Source organism: Lagopus leucura, unplaced genomic scaffold (assembly GCF_019238085.1).
Source record: "Lagopus leucura isolate 7727_CA_CO unplaced genomic scaffold, USGS_WTPT01 Super-Scaffold_100159, whole genome shotgun sequence".
Lineage (NCBI taxonomy): Eukaryota > Metazoa > Chordata > Aves > Galliformes > Phasianidae > Lagopus > Lagopus leucura.
This window is the reverse complement of record NW_024962335.1, coordinates 22,771,106-22,790,091: the sequence shown is the minus strand read 5'-3', so window position 1 is coordinate 22,790,091 and position 18,986 is coordinate 22,771,106. Positions and strand designations below refer to the sequence as shown.

Here is an 18,986-nt window from a genome sequence, read left to right as displayed (position 1 = left end):
TAGGCAGGGTAGCATATAGTAAATTATTTGGGCTTTGCGTGCTGAATGTTAGTTTAATGTGCTCTTATGTGCTTTGTTCCTACTGGCTGGTGTGCTCACAGCTCGGCTATATGAATCTGAGAGGGGCTGATGCCAAGAATCACAATGCAAAAGCAACCTGATCCTGCTCGGCAGAACGACATGAGCTGGGGAAGGGGGAAACGAGTTGGAGGGGAGTACTTGGGGCTGTGAGAGGTCTCAGGGGAGAAGGAAGGGAATTCGGCAGTAACCCATCATGGCTCAGGAAGGGCATGCTGCAGGTCTGCGATTAGCTTGGTTCCAGCAGCCTGGCAGAGCAATTAGTTGGAAATTTGCAGTGGATGGATAAGCCTAGAAGTAGTCCAGTCAGCAAGCGGGAATGAAAGACACAGCTAGCGAGCAGCAGTGCTGCAGATGAAGAACCAGGAGATGTAGTCTAAAGGAGCTATGTCCGAAGTCTCTGGTTGTCAGGCTAGTGAACCTACAGCAATTCACATGGCCCCAAGCCACCTACTGCTGGGAAACTCACGAGGCTGGTCTTAATGCTGAGCTCTGAGGCACGGCTTCCTTGGCTTTTTGGGCCAGAGCAATGATTTGATGGTGCCATTTAGCAGGTAGAAGGTTGTGGAGGCTAGGAAAGACGTGGAATAATGGGAGAATAAGCAATTGATGTAATTCTGCTTCTCTTCATCAGTTTGCATGCATGAGTCCATTCTGGGCTCTCGAGCCACAAGAAGAGGACCAGGAGAGGGCACTGTTAGCAGGGAAACAGGGTCAGGCTGACATGGGTCTGGCCCCTCGGGCCTTGCTCCACCACCCTGTGCAGAGCTGTCCTCCAGGTAACCCTGCCAAGTCTTGCAGGTAAAGCTCCAGAAAAGGACAAAGTGATTTTTAAAAAACAGCAGCATACCAAAGCACCTCAAGGAGATTAACCTCCAGGAGTGAAGGGAGGTTGGTGGGCAAGAGAGAATCCTGCAGGCTGTTGTCTTCAGCCAAGCAGCGCTGCAAAGCCAGTGACTAAGTTTCTTGCTGTGCCATTAATTTATGTGAAAGCATGTGTATTACAAAGATTCCTTATAAAATCAAGAGAAGATCAACAACATAAGCCCACACCAAAGCTGAAATAAGTCAAATGTAATCAAACAAAAGTAACAAACTTAACCAGATGGAGAAATTATTTCCAAAAAATAAGTTTTGGGCCATCAAGAGGAGACTGCTCTGTGTGCTGAAGGCAAGCAATAATACTTTGTAAATTAGCACAGACAGAAAGTCTATGCAGCTGCCTGGCAGATGTCTGTGATGAAACATTTAAAAAAAGCAGCAACGATAGCCTTGCATTGAGTTTGCTAGTTTCAGAACATCTAAGTTTAATGATAGGATTTCTAGTTAAACAAAGCCATCTTAATTGACTGTGTGGCTGGTTACAGCATTTCTGTATTATCTATGTCATCTCTGTTTACATCATTCCTCTCAGAAACAGCTGTGAGCAGCGTACGTCACTCCTCATCCAGACAAGCTTCTTAATGGGGAACATCCAGTTCTCCATGGTATAAATTGATTCACCTAGATGTCTGACAGTCCAAAAATTAGGGAATTTATTTAAAATTATCACTATCGATTCTGCTCCTTGTTTTCTAGAATGTTGTGAATGCAAATGGAAACAGTACCATCCTTCCCGTGTCACTTTTCCTATGAAAATAAAGGAGTGCCAACAGTGTTTTCAGTTGGCAGTTTGAGCTCAGGATACTATATGTCTCATCTGCTTGCCTCATAGTAATGTCAGAAAAAAAGAGAAGGCCAGATATGTTTATAAGCCTAGCTGATGACAAGTAAAAGCAGACAACTCAGAAAGAAAAGGACAGAAAGGACTCTAGAAGTGCCTCACAGTATTTACACTTTATCTAGGGATAGAAGAATAGAAAGGACCTTTGGTGTCTCAGAGGAATGTACATTTGCAGATAGCCTGCAATAGATTCAGACACCATTCACCACGGCTGCCTTCTGGGGTTTAGAGCAAGTCATGAATGGAATACATTGGCACTCAAGGTTAAACTCCATTAGAGAACAGTAATAATAAACGTGAATTTATCTTGCATTTGTATTTCTCTGATCCAAGATATTCCAGAAAGTATTTAAAGATTAATTGACTTTTGGAGGGAAAATAACTTCCTAGTAAAGAAATGCAATGCTGTGGTTTTACTAGGTGAACCACAGAGTTGCTCTGCAGAATCTCAGTGGCCTTTGCTTATCCCATAATGTATACAGGGCAACATTTAGCTAAGAATCTTCTAAATTTCTTGATATGGAAGAAGTTCCCTATGCAAAGCAATAATTCTGCTGATAAAAAAAAAAAAAGGCAAATAAAAATAAAGCTGTATCTCATTCATACAGATGAGTTCTGGCTATAGACAGTAAAACTGGATGTAGGTTATGAAGTGCTTGCAGAGCCACACAAAAGGCAAGTTAACTGCCAGACTTCTATAAGGCTGCAATGCTGGGATTTGTAATTATGCTTCCCTTACAATTCAGGTGCTTCTGGATCAGACCTTAGCCAGTCTGAAAAATACATTTAGAACTTAAAATAACAGAAATAAGCAAGAAAAAGAAATTCAACTGATTTAATCTTAGCCTCTGCTTTGTCTGAAAATAACTTAAACTATGGTGTATCTCTGGCAAATGGCGAGCAGCTTTTGCGTCTTCCCAGACATACCAGTCTAAATATGTACATGTGAAGTAATGAGAGCCAATTACACACAATCCTTTATTCCTCAACTCTATTAGACTTGTAAAAGGGACAAAGGAATGGGTTAGGAATGTGGAAATCTCGGTCTGCCATTCCTTCCTTTTTTTTTTAAGTCTATTAAATATATACACATTTAAATTAGACCACTAAATATTTCTGCTCTTTCTATAACTTCCGTTTTTCTCTTATCTGTTATCAAATATTAAAAAAAAATCATTTAAGTTTTCAAATTAAGCATTCTTACTTGTCTTTTTAAAGTAATGTAAGCATGAAAAATACGTTTCAGATATATCTAAATGCACTCAAATAGATTTCACAACCAATTTTGAGAAAAACACCTTTACAGATTTGTTGAGGGCTACTGAAGTATGTATCTGAAACTTGTACATGTGATTTATCCTGCATTCCTGGGCATCTCTAAGCTTTGCCAAGAGCAGAAATGTTATTAATTCATTGGTAGTATATGAGTTTCAAAAGGGTATAAATGGAAAGAAGGGATTAAATAATTATCTGTAAGTTATACATTGCTTTGGATGGAGAAGTTTGCCTGCAAACCCTGCACTTGCAGAGAACATCCTCTATCAACAGCGGTCATTTCACTGCTGGAGGAGAATGTTCTATTAATGTAAATTCTAGTGCACGATGCTGAAAATGAATGCTGTTACTCTGTGGCTAAGGAGAATAAAGAATAATGCTTGTCCATATCACAGAGCTACCTGCGAACTGCACATATATGGGATAGGCAGACCCCACAGCCCTCCTCCTGAGCAGCTTACCATTCAGCATCTTACAGGGACTGAAAAGGAGTTAGCTATGTCTCCTGGTTCAGTTGTTAAATATTACCCTATAAGTCATCTTACTCTCGGAAAGCAAGATGACGAGGCACTGCAATTACCCTCCAATGCCACTTCATTCTGCAAATCTACCTCGCCCCTCTGCTCCTTTGCTGGTGAATGAGGCTGCAGTGCTCCACGGGGACTCCGCTCATTTATTCAAGGCAGTGACTGATAACTGTCTCATGACAGGGAAAACTTGACTAATCTGAAGAAAACTCTCTTCTAAGTCATATCTCATGAGTTTTGAAAACGACTCCTCTTAAATGTTAGAAGAAAGGATTGGAAATCCAGTTACAGCTTTGTGAAACACAGAAGACAGGACAAAGCTGCAAGAAGTTAGTGAATTATTAAGTTACACGCATCCGCTTATTTCAGGATCACAGGCTGAGCCCTTCTTACTCTTTTCACATTATTTACTTATCTTTAAGAGGAAGTCTAGGTTCTCAGATTTTGTTTATTACAAAGTGATGGAGGATCCTGTTAGCCCTGAAATTTCTGACATATTCCAAGAAAGAAAATTCTGTGGAATATTTTGTTTCCGTACAACGCAGTGAGGCTGACAGACAACACAAAGATCCAGCTGCTCCTGCATGTGGTTCCCTTTACGTGTGAGGGACTTCCCCAGAGGCCTCCCCAGCATCCCTCTGCACAACCAGCCACAATCCATAGCCACGTCTCATGCCATGAGATTCTGCAGGAAACCTCCATGAGCACTGTAGCATACAAGCAAGGCACAGAATAACAGAACTTGTTAATAATAAGTATGGAGAGGTGAGCTGCCCTTGAAAAAATGAGGTAACGTCTCAGGCTGGTACACCATCTGCTTATAGAGACTGCTTGAAAAGAGACTACAATAAATTTTAGGCACTCCCCCACCAAACACCTGGCCTCCTCCTGAAAGCAGTGTTTTTCCCTTTGTATCTCTTCCCAAGATAGGACTAATTAGCGTTATTGATTGAGAGTATATGTCTTAATTAAAATTAATACTAGTACTTCAATGCACAAATACAAATGGATGCTGTTACGGCAGAATCTGTGAATGGATACTGTTTGTGACTTCAATCAGTATCTAAGAATTGTGACATCGATCCCAAGTTCTCACCCTCACCCAAAACATTAACAAAAATGCTCTACATTGTAATAATTTTAGAGTGTTCCTGTATCCATTATTTTCCCAGATAAAGTCAGCAAATACATTTTTATATAAAGAAGTATAAATTGTTGCAATTATTACTTTTAATTTCTAACAGAGACCAGAAGTGGGCTGTTTAATTTTAAAATACATTATGCGTTCCCATAAGATTACAAATTAAAAATAAATGACATAAATCAGGTGGGGGAGATAACAAGCTAATGGAAGAGCAGTCCAAGAGGAAAGACAGGGTAAACTCTGAAGTAATGTAGTAATTTAGAATTGCTAAATGCCAAACCGCAAAGTAATGTCTTTACAGAAACTAAATAAGTTGAGTAATTCCTCACAGATGATGCAGAAGTAGGGACACAAAAGGACTGTAAACAAAGAAGTATACAGGATGTATATCAAATAGCAATTTGTAACTTAGAGCTACGTTTACCCCACTTAGAATAGTTTGTGTGACAAGATGTGTTTGATACTTTTAAAATTCAGCAGGCATATATGCAATTTTATAGCTGAATTTTAAAGCTACCTGCATGCAGTCTGGTGTCCTGCATGAAAAGCTTAACATTAACTTGGCTGAGAGTGAAATGTGAATTATATACAGTGTATATAATGACTTCTTAGGAGAGGATCAGTAAGTAGGAATCCTAAGATGGTGTGTGCCTTGACTGGAGCCAGTAGACAGGGAAAAGGGAAAATCTTGCTTCACTACAATGGCTTTTCTATGACGATAAAGGTTTTTCCAAAGTACCTCTCAACTTACTGCTGAAGCAGTCACAGGTACAACAAGGTGTTAGTAGTGATGTGGGACAGCATTCCATCACAAGTGCCTTCTGAGAGGCTGTCTCATGGAAATAAACTTGCCCAGCTCCTACAGGCTGCTGTTGATGCCCAGGTCGCAATGCAAATGGTGCTGGAAACACCTCTGGGAAGAGGTCAATTGTGCAGAAAAAATGCCGCCTGGGGGTGACAGAAACAACCAGGGTGAAGCCTGGACATGTCAAAGGTGGCTGGAAAGAGCCTCTGATGGCTTGGAGCTAGGGAGTAAAACACTGCCTCCTCCTATTCCCAGGGGTAAGGAAATTATTTTTATCAGATAAATCCTTTTCTGCAAAAGGAAGTATTCTTTTAGAATGTACTTCACTGTAGGACCTGTTGAAACTAAAAAATCTCTCCCAGATAGAGAGAGCTGGTTTTGAAGTTATGAGAAACATTTGTAACACTGGTTAAGCTATTAACAGAATGAGCACTGTCGCCTGTTACTAATATCTGGTTGCTCTGTTTGGTTGTCTTTTTACTTTCTCACACTGCTGCCTTCCAGCCACAGCACAGCAAACCACCACCAAAATATATAAATGATGGTTTTCATCAAGTTTCTGCTTCTTCTCCACTCTTTCCTTTTGTAAAGATAAGAAAACAAACAAACAAACAAACAAAAAACCACCCTGAACTGTAAATAAAAAAGTGGAACATATCATTATGTTCTTAATGTTATTTCCTTTCATAAGGAACAAAATCCCTCACTTCAGGACAACCATCTGAAATGCCAAATGTAGCCGAAGTTCTACAGAGCCCAATATTAACATAATGACATGCTTAGGACAAAGTGAAAGAAAATACTGTATTTAATAGAAATTGCTAGGATATTGCCATTATTTACAATAAATGAATGGAATTTTTATTTCTCTGTGTCAAGATTTGGAACATTCATCCTTCCTGCTGGTAACTCCAATTTTATAATAAGGAAAATGTTTAAGAGGGCATGAACCAGTTGAAGGAGGACAATTCCAGAAACAGCACTGGTTGAAATGTTTGGGAGTATTGGGACAGAACTGACTCAAAGGAATATTTTCCACCAAATTAGTAACTTAATCACATGGTTCCAAGCGCTGTAGATTCCCCGCTGTCCACAAGTCAGTATACCCTGTTTACGTTAGTTTTTGAGATATCGTATATTCATAAAGTATTGCCTTCAGGCCTTCAGTAAAGATGGACCAAGATTTTACTACAGTAACTCAACTTTGCAAAAAGCCTTTGAAAAAATGCCAACAACAAAGAACTATATAGCATTCTGGCTACATATTCTGATTAAAATCAATTGAAGCCACTAAGGAATACAGCTGAACTCAATGGCAGCGTACAGAAACTATTATACATGAGAGGTACCAATTATCAATCAAATTCTTAGAGTCCATGAAATTATTAATCTGGCAACATACTCCCCTGAGAACCACAGCAGATGGTTTTCCAACACTGATTTGTACATGAGTTTCTGTGGGTCACTGTGGATGTGCCAGAAGAATATAAAGTTTATATCTACTTTGTACACTAGCTTTACCAACAAAAACAAGTCACAAAAAACCTATTTCTATTTGTACCTGAGCCTGTCCAGCAGGCATGAAAGACCTGCAGAATACTGAAACACAATACAACACTTCACCCGTAATAGCTGCTGGAGTGGGAAATCACAGCTCCAAAACCAACAGTATAAAAATAAATTCTCCATTATTTATTAGAAAAAAAAAAGCACTAAGAACAAATCAGCAAAACAAAAACACACACACACACACAAATCCACCCCAAACCATCTCATTGGTGAGAAGGGGATACATTAGCATCAGTCTTAAATATCATTGGTCTTTAGTTAAATGTATCCTCTCTAACAATGTTAACACTTCTCAACATTCAAGAGGATTAATTTTTTCCCACTGAGGCTTGAGAAGCATTATCTACAAAGGATCATATTAGAAGGGACAGGAGTGAATTTAATGCACTGGATTTGAAGTAATTTACAAAACTCATTAAAATTCCAAAGATGCAAAACGGGCAGTCTGTCACGGGCTTCTGCGAATCTGGAGAACTGATTTCTCCCCCCATGGGAATCCTTTAAACACAAAGGAAATTCTGCAGTCAGAAACAGAAACGCTCTGCAGACATAAATGAAAAATGTGCTTTGTAAATTGAAATATATCATTAGTTTGTATTTTTCAACTGAAGTTTGTTAAATACAATAGATGTGAGCATGGGAAAGCAGAAGGGACTGCTACATTTTATTTTAGTAAATATTAATTGTGCATGGGAATCACATAAGGAGTAACTACTTTTACTAAATGAGAGGATAGTAATGCAGAATTAAGACAATAATGAGAGGGGATGGAAAAATGTATTTTTTCATTTCTCTAAGACCACTCAGATAAATTATTTTCTCACCATTTACACTTGAACACTTTCTTCATAAATGTTGCTAGGGGTCTGACAAAGTTTTATGAAACCAGTATAAAGAACCAGAAAGAACAGATGCTGTTTCAGTAGACCATCTACCCAGAAGGACTTGCAAAAGAAAGCTTTCCCTGTTTTCTTTACCTATGTCTCTTGAATCATAGAATACCTCAAGTTGGAAGGCACCCACAAGATTCACTGACCTAACCTCTAGTAGATCATAGAATCATAGAATCTCCAATGTTAGAAAAGAGAAATGATCTAGAAAAGATCATCTAGACAACCATCCACCTACCACCAATGTTGCCCACTAAACCATGTTTCTTAGTGCAGTACCTGTACGGTTTCCAGGGACAGTGACTCACCCACTTTCCTGGGCACCCCGTTCTTGTCCCTCATCACTCTTACTTTCTGAAAATAAGTTTTTCCTAATATCCAACCTGATCTTCCCCTGGTAACTTGAGGCCATTCCCTCTTATCCTGTCGCTGTTACCTGGGAGAGGAGACCAACCCAGACCTTGCCACAACCTCCTTTTAGGTTATTGCAAAAAGTGATGAGGTGTCCCTGAGCTTCCCCTTCTCCAGACCGAACAATCTCAGTTCTGTCAGCTGCTCCTCGTAAGGCCTGTGCTCCAGACCCATCTCAGCTCCGTTGCTGGATATGCTCCAGGGCCTCAATGTCTTTTTCGTAGTGAGAGGCCACAAACTGGACACAGTACTTGAGATGAGGCCCCACCAGTGCCAAGTACAGAGGGACAATCACCTCCTTGCTCTTGCTGGCTGTGCTATTTCTGATATAAGCTAGGATGTCATTGGCCTCCTTAGCCGCCTGAGCACACTGCTGATTTGTGTTCATCCAAGCATCGACCAACACCCCCAGGTCTTTTTCCTCTGCACAGTCTTCCAGCCAATCTGCTTGACGACCATAGCATTGCATGGGGTTGTTGTGACTAAAGCACATGACCCAGCATTTGGTCATGTTCAACTTCATCCCGCTGTGCTCAGTCCAGCCTTCCAGCCTGTCCAGATTCCCCTGTAGGACCTTCCTAGTTGGGCTCATAGATCCTGATCATATTCAGAGATCACAATGGCTATACCAGACTAATCAATTTCTTTCAGGGAAATTCAAATTTTGCCCACGTACAGCCTTAATTCTTTTTTTTTTTTTTTTCCAGAGATGGCTCCCCATCCACACCACAGGATTTGCCAACCGTTGTTTCATCCCACCCTAACAGACAACATGGTTCAAAATGATGGCATGTGTTATACTGAAAAACTTTTAATCCTGGATCAGGGAGTACAGAATTCCAGAGGCAAAAAAATGCTGACTTAGTGCGTAGGGGATAGCAGGCTCTGCAGGAAAAAAGAATGTGCCAAGCCTGTGGAGACAAATGCAGATATCGAGCAAGTATACAGCACATGCTGAATCAAGTAAATGAATGAAGATACGTAGAAAGACAGAGACTAGCTGTCTTGTACCATCTAAACCCTGTTACAGGCATATTTATCATTAGAGGTCTGGTCTTTATAAATTGTTAGATATGCTTCTGTTGGCTTCCTGTAATTTAGTTTCTGAGCTGCTGTCTCAGATTTTTGAATCAAAATTGAGCATTATGAAAGAAGAATACCAGGACTGAAGCATTTGGGTAAGACTCAATATAGTGTTCACTGACCTGCAAAACCCCATTTACTTATATAGGCCTTACCCTAGCTTCTGTACTTACTGAGTAGAGTTTGCTGTATACACAGAGTAGTGAACAATTTGGTAGAAGAATTAGCATTATAATCCAAAGGTTCAAAAGAACAAAAGCAGATGCATATGCCTTATATGAGTTTATCTAATGTATGTGTAATTCAGGAGTAAAATAAAAATTAAAGGGTTGAAATAGGAAGTAATGAGAAAAAAAAGGTCGTGGGGAGTGATCAATTACAGTATGAAACAAGAGATAAAAACTGCCAGGGAAGGGATTAAGGAAGACAAGACATCACCAGAGCTGGGAGAAAGGAAGATTATTTCTGTAGTTGAATTATAGCTAGATTGACAGTCTCTGTAATGACTTCATCAGACAAGCCATCATTAAGACCTTTCAGTTCTGTATTCTAAAACACTTGGAAATACATTGTTGGACTTCTGAAACCACTCTGTGTGTGTGTGTGTGTGTGTGTGTGTTGCGTGCATACATGTGTACATGGATGTACGGCACTTAGTACCAGGGGTCAAATCTCAACTGAGTTATCTGGGCAAGGTGGTCATACAAAAAGCAGAAGAAAGTACTGGCAGAACATACTGCTGCAGATGATAAAGGCATTACATACATTTTCATAAAGTGAGTGACTCATAAAAATATGCCAATTAAAATAGAAATGATTTGTGTCATTAGAAAAAGATTTAAGATCCCTATGCCTATGTTAAGTTATAACGAACAGCTAAAATCTGTTAGTAGTCAAAACATGGCAAAAGGGGTATCTTGCAGTTATAATTTCCATGACCTGCCTAAGTGCAAGTTCTCAAACACAGATACAAGAGCAAATAAAATTCCATAATAAATATCAAATGCCAATGATTTTAAGAAGTACTGACTTCTTCCACCAGCTGAACTGTGGATCTTTGCTGGCTGTTTTCACCACTTAGGCATGATTTTACAACATTTTGGTGTGGCACATCATTATGGCCTATATAAACATTTCAGACCATTTCTCAGAGCTTCAGACCACAAACTCACCTGCTCCTGGGTCATCTTCTGCAGCTCTTTCTCCCAAGCTGCCTGGTCATCATCCAAATGGTAGGAAGCAGGTGGGGTGAGTCCACGCAGAATCAAGGGGTCACGGTCATGGCAGAGGGCTGTCAGATGTCCAATGTACAGCTTCAACTTGCTGCGATTCTGATCAAGTTCTAAGAGGGGCTGAATTATCTGAAATAAGAGAACAGAAATAGTGAGGAACAGTCTGAGACGACTGAAACACGAGCAATGGTGAAGGCGAAGCTTACAGTCTTGTTCAGCTTCAAGAAACACAAACACTCCCTTCCCACAGTATTCCTATCCCATGGCCCTGCAACTATACAGCACAGAGACAGACAGAAATGAAGTACATCAGGTAAAGGGGATGTGGTGACGACAACCACCTTACTGATATCTGACACAATGGTGATATGGGCTGAAAAATGAAGTGGTATAAATTAAATGGATTAAGTCTATTGATTATCCACAAGGACTTCAGTCATCTACCTCAAATCCCTCCTTTAAAGGTAAATTATTCTTCTGATAGAAAGGTGACTGGCAATAACAATGTAGATTCTAGCTCATTTTACTTACATTTCTTATGTATGTGTGCATGCATTAAACATATTTCAAAGAAAGAAATTTCTAATGATGGAAAGTTGCTTGTTTCTAAGATGACCATCGCTGCTGTAGAAACCACAGAAAGTATCTTAACCAGAAAGTCTTCTACAGTTTTGAAAAGGCAATCATCTTATGCAAGCCTGATTCTATGCAACACGATAAAAAATAAAATCAAAGAACTCTAATTAATTTAATTTTATTTCATTTTACATTACCTAATCTGAATCTCTGTATTTTTTTTTTCCCCCTCAGTGCAATCCCTGGAACCATCCAGTTCCCACACAAACTATCAGAAGAGTCATTTTTTATTTGTTTTTTCCAAAAAATAGGGCTCGAGTGGATAAACACGTACGTGGAAACCCTCACTATCACCCTACCCAAAAGAATGCTCTTTCATATTTCATGGTCTTATGCCCACAAAAATAGATATATATTCTAAAGTGCAGAACACAAAACTTTGTCTTTAAGGTTTGCAACAGAGCAAAGAACCAGGCTTTGGACCTCCACTCCATCAAACAAGGCACTGAAGCTACACGCAGTGATGCTCCCCAGCTCTGAGAGCTCGAGAGCCCGGCCACAGCGCCGGCAGCCTGGCTTTGTGCTCCCAGGCAGGGGCTGCACCTGCTCTCTGCTAGCGGCCCGGGATATCTTTTCAATAGGACACCTCTGACCCCGCTAATGAATAAGGAGTGAGATAATCTCTGAGTCAACAGAAACAGGGTGCGGGCACCACTTTCAACAAAGCCTCTGGCTTCGAGCCCTTTTAATAAGGCTGTCAGGGCTCACTTATTTTGTTTCTAACGCTGTTCTACATGGATTAATTTCTGTAGAGCCAGAGGATCTGAGAGCAGTGGCTAAGCAGCTAACTAATGTCAAACTGCTTGTCCCACAGAGAGCCAGCTGTACTTTGCAGCCTGCGCCAGAGACACTGCTGAGAAGGTGCTGGGGCAGAGGGGATGGACAAGAGACCTGCAGAGAGAGTAAGCTCACTTGCTTATTATAAAACCTAGTGCTATGTGTTGCCTCAGGGCAAGCTCTGTTTGCAGTTATGTGCATGTGTTAAAATACAATTTGATGCAGCAAGCCTGCAGATTGCAGCAGGGCAGAATGCTGCTCTCTCGTACAGGACAATGGGAAGGGATATTTCAGCACAGTCATGTTTCACTTCCATCACCTAGTACCCCGGTCTTTAACCAATTACACCTATCAACTTTGGTTGTTTGGTGAATTTGCACTACCTATCCCAATTTCTTATAATTAAGATCACTGAGATTACGATCTCAAACTGCACTGGCTGTACATGTTTAAAAATACATGACATTCTAATTTACCTGGTGTTTCCTACCCTACTAATTGGTTTGGCCACAAAGGGGAGAATGACAGAATGTCCTGAGAAATGTCTGTTTTTATTAAAATGTGAAAATGAAGGAGTCAATGTCTGATAACTAGCTGTCCAACCAACACAGCAGCTGCCTTGTATTCTCTTTCAGGTACCAAAGTCTATTCAACACCCATCAGATCTGCAGATCCATCAGATCCGCAAAGAGCAAGACTTGCCAACTTTCCCAGCTATGACAAAGAGAAAGCACAGCTCTCCAGCAAGTAGTGATGGAAAACTTTAATAGAAGAGCTGAATCTAACTGCTCAGAAATGTTCTTTCTGCCCCCTTACCTTGAGCAGCATGTTCCTCCCTCTCTGGAAATAGGCCAAATGAGGCGTGTGAAAGTTCTTAACTAGCAGCACTCCCAAAGCTGTTCACAGAGCAGTGATTTCTCTCACTTGGGATCCATTAAAGCCTGCCAGTCAAGAAGGAAATGCCCTTCTATCTGCGTTCCTGCCATATCTAATTTGAACGACACAATTAGCAAAAGGCATTCTGCTTCCCACACAGCTGAGCTGCCACTGCCTTATCTCAAGAGGGTGTAAGAGCATTTGCTAAGTGGGAAGGCAGGGCAGTACTGGACGCATAAACCACAGCATGTTCTCATGATCAGCTCAGTGCCATAGAGCTTTCTAGGAAAACAATGGATAAATAGACCAAAGCCGGGAATATCTTCTAAAGCAGCCAATCTTCATTAAGCACACTGATATGTTTGGGCCATCCTCACCAGAGCACGGAATGAAGCCTGCTTAATGTACCCTCTAGTTCAGAATACTGCTAATGGGCAGCTATGTTTGAAGGAAAAAAAAAAAGGCAGTTGTGCTACATTGCTGAAGTTGGGACATGAAATGTCCAACAAATCACTGATACAAAACCAAAGCATCTCTACCAACCGATAAAGGCACTTGGGAAGGTATTTCAAAACAAATTCAACTTGGAAACAACGTGCTCTGAAAAAAAAAATAATTAACTTCAAGCATGACAAATGTGAATCTAATTGTAGGTTTGCAAGCCCATCAGGACTAAGATACGCTTCAGAAGGAAATTAATCCTGCTTTTTCAACTGTAGTCTTGTTGGTGCTGTACAATGGTCAGCTTACATATGAGTAACTGTATTTGAAAGTTTTTTATGACAGAAGTCTGCATTTAAATGCGCTGCACAGATAAGGTAGTTGTAACTGGATCTGGCCGGATAGAGCTATCTAACTGTTTGGTGTCTTTTAATGTGAAAGATGAATACAATGAATACACCTCAGATACAGAGCCTACAGTGTCTAAAAGTTTGTCTGAACAGTGTGTAACGTAAATATGCAAAAACAGCCAACCAGGTGGTGATATGGAGAAGAAAGGCAATGAATGGGTGGTGTAAGTGCAGCAGTGTTGAACTGAGACAAATGCAACACTGACTATCCATAAACGTCTGCAGAGTAAAGTATGGTTTTAATCAACGTGTAATAGAACTCAGTTACCACAACCACTAGCTTTAAATTATTAGTTCTCCAGGCAAAAGGACAAATGACCCAGGCACCTTTCTCCCTGCTAACATTCTCTTCTTCTCCAAAGGAAGCAACCGCTTTTCCAGAACTAAGTAATTAACTTCATTTAATTAATTTCAGAGAATATGTTCTACATTTCTACACAATGATAAATCTGCAACTCCCATTTCAGAGCCAAATAAAGTTTTATAGGCACTCATAAGAGTTTGCCTATTTTTCCATTTACATCAATTGATCTAGAAAGAGTTACCTGCTTCCAAAACTTCCTTACTCAGGATCATGCATGTGGATCAACAACAGTCATCTTTTTCTCACAGAAATGTATATATGAATTCTCTGGGCAAATAAAAAGGAGAAAATAACTTCATATTGGCACTGCAGCACCAACACGGTTGGCACTGGCACGACTGCTGTCATTAGCTTGCACACATGTTACGTGTATTTTATTCACTACAGAACATAATAAGGCAGAGTAATGCAGATAAGTGGTCTTCATTCTGCAATCAAGTAATTCAGCAAACTTTTTGCCACTTACTCATAAATCACAGAAACCTTTTCCAACCTTAATTATTCTATTTTTCTAAGAAAATAAAAGGGAACTGATGGGTTACCTCACAGTCAAAGTAATTAAAGTGAGGTCAAAATACAACTGGGTTTGCAAGCATTTGGAAGAAGTTTATGGACGAGGGATCAGAAAGTTTCCAAGGAATTCCCCAGTTTGAGATACACTCTAGCTTGCTAGACTCTTCTGTGGACCTTGGCTGCTCTTTGTAGAAGCTGCAGAGGCACAAAAACAACAGCAGCAACAAGGACGCCTTCAAAACCTTAAGCTGGACATGGCAAATAGGCTTTGAAAACAATCAAGTTAAATCAGATAGCACTTTATCTCCTATCAAGCACATTTCAAGCAAACAAGGCAAATTATTTTCAGCTCCGGTTTTTAAACTCCATTGCCTCCAGATACTGCCCAACAAAACGTACTCCCCAAACTACAGTTACACAGCAGAAGATGGACCTGAAGTCTGGGTACATGGAGACACTTATTAAAAAGAAATTATTCCAAGGAGGACTTGAAAAATCTAACAAAAGATGGAATGGATCATAGTGGGTCCTCAGATGCCAAAAGGAAAACAACTCTCCTGTATCTGGGTTTTGTTATAGATATCATCAGAAAAGAAAATTTTGCCTACATAGCAAGATTTCTTGTATTGTGAGATACGGAAATAAACTAAGAAACAGAACGATGCAGTCTGGAAATATTTGCATGGTAAATTGAATTACGCCTTTTCCCTGCTCAAACCATTTGTGTTTGTTTGGCAACAAATGTAAGGGTTCAACTACGATCATCGTGCAACCATTGAATGCAGTGGAGTTTTATGAGGCATGAATTTGGCTCAGAAAGTGCAAAGCTTTCCCAAATTCAGAACAATTTATCACTGATGTGTTCCCTTCATTATTTTAAATGGAAACAGAAGAAAGTTCTCAAAAAGACACTGCCTGACCTCAGTTCAGTTCAGCTCAGTTCACTGCTGCACAGATACTTGGTTTCTTCAGGAGACCACAACACGAAAGCCCAAGGACAGGCTCAGTTTTCTTCAGATTTGTTTTAAAGACAAAAATGGATTTAAATCTAACCTTCATCATTTTCTCCTCATAAAACAAAACAAAACAACATGCGTGAGGAGCTGAAGGAGATTCTGGCTGTTTTGACAGAGCTGTCTTACTCAGTTCATTTCTGACAGAATCAATTAGGAAATCATTTTTATAAAGCAAATTATTTTTGAAATTTTTATACACCATGAACAAATCCCATGGATTAATGATTTCCAGAGTTCACTCCCTTCATCTTGGGAAAAATCCAGACCAGAAGACTAGAAAAAGTACAAAAAGGGGAGAACTGCTTTTTTATTAAGTTCCTTCATTTAAGTAAAATCTTTTCCCTGTTATGAAGGTGAATCAAATAATTGCAGTGGGTTGGTTGAATTCCTAAAGCACCTAAAATGAGAGAATAGTTCAAAAATATTTTTCTACATAACAAATCCAGAAGTGCTTTTTCATGACACTGGCAACTTTTGCTTACATGGGCTGCAGAGTAAAATTTTGTGGGGAACCATGTGTGGAATAGCAGGGACTACTGCAGATCAGAATTGAAACACACTGGCAGGACTGTGTGAAGCCTATAATTGGCACACTGGGGAATACTAAAGTCCAGCAGTGGGGAGAGCTGAAGGGGTTCTCTACATACAGCAAACCCAGCTTGAATTTTGCATGTTTCATCAGTCCTCTGCTTTCAAAAGCAAGAGCATTTGCCCAAATCCTCACCTCCTAAATATAACTAATTGCACAATGCATCTCATTCTTCTGTAACAGTCCATATGGCTCTTTTCTAGCTGAGGCAAAGGAATGAGATTTGTGACTTAACTGCAAGATGATCAGAAAATACCTGTTCAAATGCTGTTCTATTTGTCTAAGTTTTCTTTTGTTTTCAAAAATTTATTGGGAATCTAGCAACTTAATCCTCCAAAAAGCAGGTTGGGTTAAGTAAATCAAGGTCCACAAAGGATCTAACACCTCCCACTGTTCTTTAATATGTTAACATACCCATCATTTGAGAATCTTCCTGATAAGTTGTGTCAGTTTCCAGATTCAATAATAAATTCAACTACAGAAAGCTGTGAAACTGGTAATCGGACTTGTGATACTGAAAATTACAATACCATCAAGGAAAAAAAAAAAAGAATTCCTGTAGCAAATGAAAATGGTTCAGTGAATAAAGTGCAAAGTGCTTGCAGCTGGCACGACACTGAAGATTTACACAGCATCCACCTGATCAAGCTTCTGTGGATGTAATTAAGCCAGTGAATGTTTTGATTTTACAGAATCAATTTCATGCTGATTCCTTTTTTTACAAGAATACAGCAGCTTAAGAATGAGAAACAATAATTTGCTTCTATTTTTGAGCCAGTTGAGCTTTCTAGCACTCATTCTCTAAATAAAAGTGAACAGGAAAGCACAAGTACTCCTTGCTGTACTGTAGTTTGTCTATTGCTTCTTCCTATTACAACAGATAAAAGGAAACAGCAGCTAATATACTTTTGTATGAAACCAGAAAATTGTATTACATATACTGGGAGAATCTGTCCATGTGAATGCTTATGTACCAAGGACTGCATTCTTTCGTCTCCCTACTGTCTGATACATTGCTAATGGAAAACAGAAGGTATTTCTTAAGTAGTCTACCAGAGAACACAATCAGTGCTCTTCCTGTTCAGATGAACTATAACCTCCCTGTCCACGATACGAAGCTTTGCCTCGTCCCTCTCTAACACGGAGCCTTCCTTCCGTTGTTCTAGCTCCCTACCTACTACAAGGCACTTTCAAAGCAAAGCCACATGGAGCCACAGTGTGTCTGGTTTAGTGGTTCATCTGTTGTCACGAATTCTTTTGGCAGTTCTTCGCTCTAATTCAAATGCAAAATCCAATTAACAAATACGTTTATATACATACATACATATACACAATTCTTATCTATAAGCTGCATTAAACAAACAGATGTAGTTGGATTGCCTGTGGTGAGAATACTATGAGTTGGAACCTGGCATCTCTGTCAGTAATTACAAACTTCATCAGCCAGGAAAATATAGCGTCTAGATTGGCTACGTGCCCTCATCAGCTTTTATTTCAGTCATATTTCTCTCAAGCTTGTTTTCATAGTTAATATATTGGAAAGCAGGTTTGGGCTTGATTCTTTCTCTACTCTAACATCATTCATCCTTCCCAGTTCCTTCCCCCCTAACTTACAATTAAAAGGCACTGGCAATGACAGCCCCAGCCTGGCTGCAGCATCCCCACTCCAGAGCTCAGCTTCACTCTACCTTACTATTACCTTACGCTACCAATGGTGTATTCACAATCAGTACTGCAGAAGCTTCTTCTGTGGTTGCATCCTGGCATGTGGATGAAGGCCATTAGAGACCTAAATGACTGAGTAATTGGGAGATAGTACAGAGTATTGCACAGTCTCTAAGTGACAACTTGCAGAAAAAAAAAAAAGAGTACAGAATTCTTACTTACTACAAAGAACTAGCTGAGAGAAGAAGAACATATTGAGCTGTAAATCATCAAAGAAAATAAGATACAGACCTGGAATAATCTCACTTGGTAGAAATGAATGATAGCCTCTTTGCGATTGTTTTGCTGAAAAGCTCAAATCTCTACAAAAAGAAACCAGCCATCTGTTTTGAATGTTTTAGAATATAAGTATCTATTTGTGTTCTTCTTTGATCTCTAAGAATAATAGGAAGACAGTGATACAATCCAGTTACACCTCTGTTGTGAGTGCTTAATTCATCCCAGAACTGCAGATTACAAAATTCCATCTGGAAATCTTAGTCTTATCTTTCTGGGATCAGAAAGAAGACTAACAGTGTATCAAGATCAGTTCTTTTGTGCTGGTAGATAAAACACTCTTGGACAGAGAGTATATTCTTCCAACATAAAATAGTTATTAAGATAGCAAAGCACTATAGTTAAAGAAACAAGCTGGCAAAAGAATTGTTCCCAGAAACAGGAAAAGGACAGAAGTTAACGTCATTGTAAGGATAGCATTCTTCTCCAAACCGGTCCATTCTAGTTTAACAATGCTTTTCACTTATTGGCTAAAAGATTACAGTAAGGAACAGAATAAGAGTGGAAAGGAGTGGTTTCCAAACGGAATGATAGAACATTAATCATTAAGCAAGTTATTAAGCTTGAGATCAGTATCACTTAAATTGGTCACTCCACCATAATGAGACTGTGGCTTAGACTAAAGT

The 18,986-nt window shown here is 39.6% G+C and overlaps 1 protein-coding gene across 10 annotated transcripts in view; it reads right to left on the bottom strand.

The window, feature by feature from the left end:
• Positions 1–18,986, bottom strand: part of ERC1 (ELKS/RAB6-interacting/CAST family member 1) — a 294,250-nt gene that overhangs the window by 8,450 nt on the left and 266,814 nt on the right. For 6 of the 10 annotated variants that reach the window (XM_042889766.1, XM_042889771.1, XM_042889768.1 and 3 more), the window contains one exon: positions 10,678–10,866. In XM_042889766.1, coding sequence (XP_042745700.1) covers positions 10,678–10,866 — 189 coding nt within the window. Of the gene's footprint in view, positions 1–10,677; positions 10,867–18,986 lie in introns of those variants that run through there. The other 4 variants (XM_042889772.1, XM_042889775.1, XM_042889773.1 and 1 more) reach the window with 1 other exon arrangement.